Below are 9,631 nucleotides of genomic sequence, written 5' to 3'. Positions count from 1 at the left end.
GAGCCAGCAGCCTCTCTCATAGATTCTCATTTTGTTATTTAGACCAGATTTTCCCCACAGTACTCTGTGGGATGCCGGACTTGTCCAGGCTTCTTGGTGCCGAATACAGGGCCATTATGACCCAGCAGAAGGGGTCCTGGGGGAGTCCAGCTTGGGCGAGAGCAGGGATTGAGCAACTTGCTTATCTTGCACTGATAAGCACCGGACCTGAACAGGGGCAGGAGATGAGCAATTTGTTCATCTTAACAAGATGCAGCGCCTGACGGGTCTGCTCCTTAATCAACTAAGTGACGCCTGGAGTGAGGGGGAGCCTTCACAGCTTGACATTACTTTGGTAAAGCTAAACAGACCACCGCTCCTCTGTACTGAACGCCTTTGTTCTCCGCCACTTCCCCCCCAGCCCCGATCAACTGCACAACAAGCCTTGTTAAGGGCCAATCGACACACAATACCTGACTTAGTCCCACCTCGCCAAAATCTGGCATTTAGAATCCTCTTTTTTGAGGACGAGAACTCCAACTATCCGGACGGGTCGACGGGCCTGGACCTCTCTCCTCCCCAAGCAGGGACACCTCTTTGGTAAGACTTGCGCCTCCGATTATGTCGGATGTTACCCTGGGAAAACTATCATTAACAAAAGTGCTGAACTATTACCTTGAGCTCAAAATTGTTGCAGTTAGTGCATTTATCAACAGCAATTCCAAACTTTTATATCTGTCGCTTCAATAAATTACCTATTTTTCTTTTCAACTTTGTGAAACTGTTTCAGTGAAAGTCCTTAGTGGGGCTCTGACAGGCAAACGTTGACTCTGATAAGTGGTTTTACCCCAGCTGGCAGCTGAGCACCACGCAGCCGCTCGTTCACTCCCTCCCCATCGGGATGGGGGAGAGAATTGGAAGAGTTAAAGTGAGAAAACTCGTGGGTTGAGAGAAAGACAGTTTAATAGGTAAAGCAAAAGCCGCGCGCACAAGCAAAGCAAAGCAAGGAATTCATTCACCACTTCCCATGGGCAGGCAGGTGTTCAGCCATCTCCAGGAAAGCAGGGCTCCGTCACGCGTAATGGTTACTTGGGAAGACAAACGCCATTGCTCCGAACGCCGCTGCCCCCCCTCTCTCTTCCCCCAAGCTCCTTATAAACTGAGCATGACATCATATTGTATGGAATATCCCTTTGGTCAGTTGGGGTCACCTGTCCTGTCTGTGTCTCCTCCCAACTTCTTGTGCATCCCCAGCCATCCCGCTGGCAGGGCAGTGCAAGAAGCAGAAAAGGCCTTGGCCCCATGTAAACACTGCTCAACAATAAGTCCATAGAACAAAAACATCTCTATATTATCAATGCTGTCTCCAGTACAAATCCAAAACATATCCCCACACTAGCTACTATGAAGAAAATCAATCCTCTCAGCTGAAACCAGGACATTATCCACCCCTTATTCCATACTATTTACGTCATGCTCAGGTCCCACACTATTCAATACATCCTCATTAAGCACCACCACCCTTCTCATCCCTTGATATAATATGCTGATATCATTCCCTTAGTCTGTGGACTGCCCTTTTAAAATGTCCATAAATGTCTGCAAAATGTCCATTGGGTTCACTTGGTCCACAACCTTGGGCTCCATCCACCATGGTGGTCACTCAGGACAGGAGAGGTGGTTGACATGTGGAGTTACTGGGCACCAAAACCAGCTCAGGTCAGGTCCACTGCTGCACTTGCACTGCTTCCTGTAAGGCTTGTTCTCCATTGGTTCAGGTGATTTCTGCTACAGTAATTCCTGTAACATGCAACTCAAATCATGGGTTACAACAATTTAAAGGTATTTCCATTACAATCTCCACCCCTGGTCCCTTCGAGTCAGACCATCAAGTTTACCATTGCAATGAACACCTCCCCTTGCCCCTGCTCCGGCTTGGACTTATCCTCAGACTGCAGTCCCTTAGGGGTGTACCTGCTCCAAGTGGAGCCTTATCCATGAGCCACAGTTTCTCCAGGGGTACACCTGCTGTGGCATAGACTTATCCACAGCCACAGTCACTTCGAGGTGCACCTGTTCCAGCATGGCCTTCTCCATGGGCCACAATGCCTTCATAGATACACTTGCTCCAGCGTGGCCTTGCCCACAGTCACAGTCGCTTCAGTCCTCTCAGAAATAAACCTGCCCTATCATGGGCTCGTCCATGGCCACACACTTTGAAATGTGCCAGCATGACCCATGCACAGCCACTGATGCTTCAAGGTGTACCTGCTGTAGCATGGACTTATCCTTGTCACAGATGCTCCGAGGTGTACCTTCTCCAGCATGGACTTATCCTTGGCTCACAGTCCTTCCAGAGGTATACCTGCTGCAGCACAGACGCAACCACGGCCCCAGACACTTCGAGATATACCTGCTGCAGCACAGACGCAACCACGGCCCCAGACACTTCGAGATATACCTGCTGCGGCACAGATGCAACCACGGCCCCAGACACTTCGAGATATACCTGCTGCGGCACAGACGCAACCACGGCCCCAGACGCTTCGAGATATACCTGCTGTGGTACAGATGCAACCACAGCCACAGACGCTTTGGGGTGTCCTGCTCCGACATGGAATCATCCACAGGTCACAGTCCCTTCGACTTGAGTGCACACAGGAGTTCCAGCCTGTCCAGGACAGCAGCACAAAAACAGCAGCAATGCCCTGGCCATCTGCCAGGCCAGGCTCATCGCCACTGCTGTTATCAAAATGTTCCCAGGCACAGCACAGTAAAATGATAAGAAGTACAGCACTACAGCAAGCAGCGAAAGCACAAAGCAGCCACTAACGAGCACTAGACTCTCATAGACAGTAAGGCAAGCAAGCCCCATGGCAAGCACAGGAGCCTGCCAATTAATAGCTAAACAGCTAATACTAAATAGCTAATAGCAGCTATAAATTCAATCTAATCTAGCACATTCCAATCAAATCTGTCATTATCTCGAACCCTTCGAGCCCCATGTTGGGCGCCAAAAAGGACTGTCGTGGTTTTACCCCAGCGGGCAGCTGAGCACCATGCAGCCGCTCATTCACTCCCCCTCATCGGGATGGGGGAGAGAATTGGAAGAGTTAAAGTGAGAAAACTCATGGGTTGAGAGAAAGACAGTTTAATAGGTAAAGCAAAAGCCGCGCGCACAAGCAAAGCAAAGCAAGGAATTCATTCACCACTTCCCATGGGCAGGCAGGTGTTCAGCCATCTCCAGGAAAGCAGGGCTCTGTCACGCGTAATGGTTACTTGGGAAGACAAACGCCATTGCTCCGAACGCCGCTGCCCCCCCTCTCTCTTCCTCCAAGCTCCTTATAAACTGAGCATGACATCATATTGTATGGAATATCCCTTTGGTCAGTTGGGGTCACCTGTCCTGTCTGTGTCTCCTCCCAACTTCTTGTGCATCCCCAGCCATCCCGCTGGCAGGGCAGTGCAAGAAGCAGAAAAGGCCTTGGCCCCGTGTAAACACTGCTCAACAATAGGTCCATAGAACAAAAACATCTCTATATTATCAATGCTGTCTCCAGCACAAATCCAAAACGTATCCCCACACTAGCTACTATGAAGAAAATCAATCCTCTCAGCTGAAACCAGGACACTCTGATAAGTGGCTACACACATAACCCTTTAGACATAAACCGTTGACCAAGTCTGGGACTAAGACTGGACCTAGCCGCACCTAGGCTCCTCTCTGAGAAGGAGTTTAGAAAGCAAGGGGGTCCTTTCTGAACCTCGTGACTCAACGGGAGGGCCTCCCTCAGCCACACATCAGACTTGTACCCTTTCACGCGACATACTCGGGAGAGGGAAAAGAGAAACACACCATTTATGTCACCCTATTAAGTACACACAGCTTTTGCAGTCCTTCATCATTTTGTAGCCTTTCTCATCCCTGTCTTGGCACCGTGCAACAGAGTAAACATCATAAAGAACATAAAAAGGAGTTTTCCTGAATTTTCCCTGAACTTCCCTGGCAACAAAAAGCTTTAACAGAGTTTTTTTCCCCTCAAGAAAACATTCCTCCCACTCTTTTTCCTCCTCAAATAAAGTTACAAAAACTCAAGTCTTGTACTTGAGGGCAATGCTCAGGGGTCCCTCCAGGAAACTCCAAAAGAGTTAATGCAGCAGTTCGCTTGCTTGCTTTGAATCATATTATGTCCATGGTCACTTTTTCTCCCCTTGAACTAACTTTGCTTTTTAGTATCCAAATTGTTACTGCTCACTCCTACCATACAGGGTGATGGCAGTGAATAGGCATCAGGCCAGGCTTTCTCCTACCTTACACCTTTATATATATTGCTGTGTGAGTGTAAAACGCTGCTATCTATCTCAGATTGATTGGTATTTTATACCCCGTTGCTTCTAAAAAACCACATACTCTCCTCTAAAAGATCCAAGAGTGCTTCTACATAATCCTGTCAGCTCTGATGGCTGCTAAAGTTTGTGCTGGTACAGAACCAAGAACCTAGGGCAGGGCCTAATTTTATGAGGTGTTATATGTGAGTCCTGACTCAGGACATTGCGAGCCAAAAAGAACTAAAAGAGACAAACAAGTCAGGATGGGGTGCAAGTAGGATGCATGCACCCAAAATAGTGTGCATATGTGTCTTAGGCTCTGGTGAGTCTTCACAAAATAATTGTCCTTATTGTTGTGAGAAACCGGACTGAAAGAACTTTTGTCTCAAAGATCGCTTTGCTCAAGCGGGAAACCCCTTCAGCTACTGAGTGCATAAGGGCAATTGCCGGGTCGTAAGGACGATTGCTGGGTCGTCGAGACTTTCAACCTTCGAAAAACGCCTTGCTGGATCACTGCGCCACGGCGTCAGATAACAGTCGTGTGAAGAATGGGGCTGGAACTGTGTGTACGCATGTGCAGGAACGTGGAAGCCCTGTCGTATGTGCCATCGTGAAGACCACCACGAGTATAAAAGGGGACCGCCAAGATGAGGATGGTGCGCCTTCGCCCACCGCCACAGAGCAAGAGATTTGGACTCTCCCGAGACGGACCTCCGAGACGCTGTGGACCCACCTCTTCGTCCGCCATCACAGAACGAGAGATTTGGACCCCTTTCCCCCCCCCTCCCGAGACACCGTGGACTCGTGGCAGTGACTATTCTTGCGATTCTATCCCGGAGTCTTGCTTGGTTTTCTGCCTTTCTTTTCTGCCCTGTCCTATCGCTCTTATCGGTTACCTTTACCTTTTCTTTTTTACTCTTTTCATAATAAAAACTGTTGCTGGTATACGGCATTTGACCTCGTTTGTGTCTTAATCTCGCTCTTGGGATCGTATCGAAACCTCCCCGATATTGGATCACGACATTTAAATTGGCGTCACGGACAGGATCCCTCGAAGCGAGAGTGCCGCATTTTACCCTGTTTTGCATAATGAGTGTACCTCTCAGGAACGTAAGGGAGGTGGGCTTGTTTTGTTTGAAACTTATGTGCTGCCTTCCTGAGAGGACCACTTCCCCGCTTTGAGTAACAGCCTCTCTGGAACGTAAGGGGGGCGGGCTTGTGTGCTGTTGGAGACTTGTGTGCTGAATTCGTGAGACCTCTCAGGAACGTAAGGGGGGGTGGGCTTGTTGTTTTGTTTGAAACTTGCGTGCTGCCTTCCTGAGACGACCGCTTCCCCGCTTTAAACAAAATGAGTGGTGATAGAACCGTTCCTTCGGGAATGGAAGTTTTGTTTGATTTTCTGGAGAAACATAGAGCACGATCCTCTGTACCCAGGGTGGACTGGGCTCAGGGAAATTGGCATCATTTGCAGAGCGTGGTTGACCAAATGGGCGCCTTGCACAAAGATGCGAGACTAAGAGCAGGAAAAGGAAAAGCGATTATTTGTGCCGTTCTTGGTGCTAGTTTGGCTGCCGCGGTAGAGGCTAGAGATCGTTGCTGTACTGTGGAGTCCCTAACTATCGAATCCCTTCAAAGCCTTACCCGGTCCCTTCAGGGGCAAGTGGCAGAATTAAAAGAACAACTTAAGGCAGAAAAGGATCAAGTGAAATATTTGCAGACTGCCCTTAAGGAGCAGCTCCTTGCGGCTACTACCTGCGAGGAAATTCCCCCAAGATCTGAAATTGGCTACCCCTTTAAAGACCTGCAGGCAGCAAAAGAGAAAGTAGAGAAATTAGAACCACTTTCTCTGTGACCCTTGGTCAAGACCGAGTACATTTATGATGATGAGCAGGACCAGTCCCCCCAAGTTACAACCAAGGAAGTCCCTTATACTGCTGTCGAGTTGATGAAACTAAAGAAGGAATTTGGCCGAACCTCTAAGGAATCAGAAACGGAGTATGTGTGGAGAGTGTCGCTGTCTGGGGGGACCAGATTCTGTTAAGTGAAAGAGAGGCGGAAGGGTATTGGGGACGAGGAGTGTTTTTAACTACTGGGAACCACCATGCCCCCTGGTCTCTGACCCAGCGGGCAGCCTATTGGGCAGGTGGCTTGAACCCCTTGGAGAGGGGGGACCCTCTTGCGATTACAGGGACTGTGGATCAATTAGTAGAGAGTGTGCAGAAGGCAGCTTGTCTGCAGATGATGTATGACCGAAAGTTGGAGCCTAGACAGGAGTCCCCAATGATGATGCCAGTAGATCCTGAACGGATGACCCCCCTTATAAGGGGACTCCCCGATTCCTTGAAACCGATTGGTATACAATTACAGGGAAAAATACAAGCAATGCCCCAAGGCGACAGAGTTGCGGCTGCTTTAGAAGGACTTACACCGCACCACCGACCCTTGGACAGGAAAATGTGGACCTGGGGGGAGGTGGCCCAAGAACTGATCAATTATGGGCGCAAGTATGGCCCTGTTAACCCTCCAACTGCCAAAACGGACCCCAGGGGCTTGAGGAGAGCGGAAGTAAAAATAGTTCCACGCCCTGGGAATGATAGGCGAGTACCTCTCTCCAAACCACCGGGAGGGAGAGATGTCCCGAACAGACGTAATAGACTGTGGGCGGAGGGACAACAGAAAGGGATCCCGCGTGACTTAATGGACAGACTGCCAACAGACAAATTAGAAAAGTTGGTAACAGGATGGCCCACTAAATCGGCAAATGGAGAAGTGTATTTTGAAGATACTGCTCCCAGTGCACCCTCCTTGATTGATTTATCAGAAATAAATGCCTCCCAAAACCAAGCGGGAAACTAGATCCTCCGCCCTTCAGTGGTGAGTGGAGGGGCGAAGGTTGGATACATATCAGATAGCTCACTGAGAATGGCTGGGGTGATTTGCTAATTACAGGCCTCGTAGGACCAAAACAAGTTCTGGTCACGTTTTTGATAGATACTGGTGCTCAAATTTCAGCTATTAAAGCAAAAGATGCCCATGGGAAGGAACACAAGATTAACACAAGGTGGATTATTCCATCCTTCTAACCACCACACTCTTCCGGTTCCTGGAAGGGAACCGAGTTTATTTTCTTTTCTCTTTCAGGTGAAAGTTCCAGAGCCTGTCTGAAGGAATTCACAAACACTTGAAGTTGCTAATCACCTGCGGAGTTTTGTCAGGGATTGTTTTGTTAATCTTTATAGGATGCATAGTGTACTATCACAAATGGTGTTTTGGCTGGCCATTATCGCCATCTTTAATATCAGGGGAAACTTCTGCACTCCCCCCTCCCCAAAATTGTTATGGCAAAATGAATTTGTTGGTTTAGGCCAGCAAATAGCTAACGCTTTTAATCTTACTAAGTGTTGGGTTTGTGGTGCACCGTTAGGTTTAGAAAGTTGGCCATGGACTGCTATCCCCATTTCCCCTGAATGTGGTTGGTGAGCAACTACAGTGAAATGAAAAATGATACCTATTGGGAATACAGTACATCACTGCCCTGGCCAGCATGATACCCAGCTCGTGGAGAATACTGTATAGCCTCCAACAACATCAATATTGAAAACTACCTAGGACGGTCTAACTGTAAATTGACTTACAGCTATGGTAGTACTTCCACAGGGAGGATGGACTGGAGATGGCGAAATGAAACAGGTGGTATTTGGTATCCGGAGGGATTCTGGTCCCCAGATGGGAGCTTAAGGTCCCACTGGGGAGGGTTAATGAATTGTTCCTGTTCATATAATAGTTCGGTAGGAGCCTATTACTGTACTAATTGTACTTTGAATAACTCCCCCATAACCGCCCCCCCGAGTCCGTGGGCACAAGGCAATTATTGGGACAATCCAAAAGGGTCAAACTCATGGAGCCCCTTTGCCAACGGGCATCGTGCTCTGAAGGGACATTATTGGGTATGTGGTCATTCTGCTTATAAACTGTTACCGGCAAATTGGACTGGGGTGTGTTATGTGGGAGCAATTCGCCCATGGTTTTTCCTACTCCCGGAAAATGAGGGTGACGGGTTGGGCGTTAAGGTATATGATGATCTCAATCGACATCGGCAGTCCATTGATACCTCTGTAACAAGTGGAAGTAGTCAAACCTGGGGCAAGGAGGAGTGGACCTCTCGATGTATCGTGGAACATTATGGACCTGCCACCTGGAACCCCAATGAGTGGGTTAGTGGTGCTCGAGAACCTATCTACAATTTAAACCACATTATTCGATTGCAAGCTGTCCTAGAGATTATTACCAATGAGACAGCCCGTGCTCTTGACCTATTAGCGGACCAAGCCACGCAAATGCGAGCGGCAGTATTTCAACATCGTATGGTTCTCGATTACCTGTTAGCCGAAGAAGGGGGCATCTGTGGTAAACTAAATGATTCTAACTGTTGCTTAAAGATTGATGACAATGGGAAAGTTGTCAAACAAATTGCCACAGGAATACGGAAGCTGGCCCATGTCCCTGTTCAGACATGGAAAGGCTGGGACATTGACTTATTCTCCTGGCTCCCAGGTGGCCCCTGGGTTAAGCGAATCTTATTCTACTTGTTATGTGATTTTGCCATGCTGATGTTTTTACCATGTATTATTCCATGTTTTGTACAATTGATTCAACATGTTGTAACCAACATGCAATTTGTAACTACTGTTTCACCCGACGGTGTTAAGCAAATTCGTGCCGTACGTCGATCCATACCGTCAGTAGTGCAAACTGTATGAAGTGCTCTTTTCCAACCTTTTTCTATATAACTATCTTTTCTCAAAACCGCCATGGGTCCTGAGGCAATCTTTGAGCCACGGGGTGGTGTGAGAAACCGGACTGAAAGAACTTTTGTCTCAAAGATCGCTTTGCTCAAGCGGGAAACCCCTTCAGCTACTGAGTGCATAAGGGCAATTGCCGGGTCGTAAGGATGATTGACGGGTCGTAGAGACTTTCAACCTTCGAAAAACGCCTTGCTGGATCACTGCGCCACGGCGTCAGATAACAGTCGGCGTCAGATAACAGTCGTGTGAAGAATGGGGCTGGAACTGTGTGTACGCATGTGCAGGAATGTGGAAGCCCTGTCGTACGTGCCATCGTGAAGACCACCACGAGTATAAAAGGGGACCGCCAAGATGAGGATGGCGCGCCTTCGCCCACCGCCACAGAGCAAGAGATTTGGACTCTCCCGAGACGGACCTCCGAGACGCTGTGGACCCGCCTCTTCATCCGCCATCGCAGAACGAGAGATTTGGACCCCTTTCCCCCCCCCTCCCGAGACACCGTGGACTCGTGGCAGTGA

The 9,631-nt window shown here is 48.6% G+C and overlaps 1 protein-coding gene across 1 annotated transcript; it reads left to right on the top strand.

Annotated features, from left to right (window-relative positions):
* Positions 1-5,686: 5,686 nt before the first annotated feature.
* Positions 5,687-9,631, top strand: LOC142599331 (uncharacterized). Its single transcript, XM_075739200.1, is given in 5 exon segments — positions 5,687-6,326; positions 6,329-7,041; positions 8,379-8,522; positions 8,748-8,873; positions 9,398-9,631. Coding segments are annotated over 5 exon segments (1,857 nt in total).

This window comes from Balearica regulorum, chromosome W (genome assembly GCF_011004875.1).
Source record: "Balearica regulorum gibbericeps isolate bBalReg1 chromosome W, bBalReg1.pri, whole genome shotgun sequence".
Lineage (NCBI taxonomy): Eukaryota > Metazoa > Chordata > Aves > Gruiformes > Gruidae > Balearica > Balearica regulorum.
The sequence above is the reverse complement of the archived record's forward strand: the minus strand, read 5'-3'. Positions and strand labels throughout refer to the sequence as shown.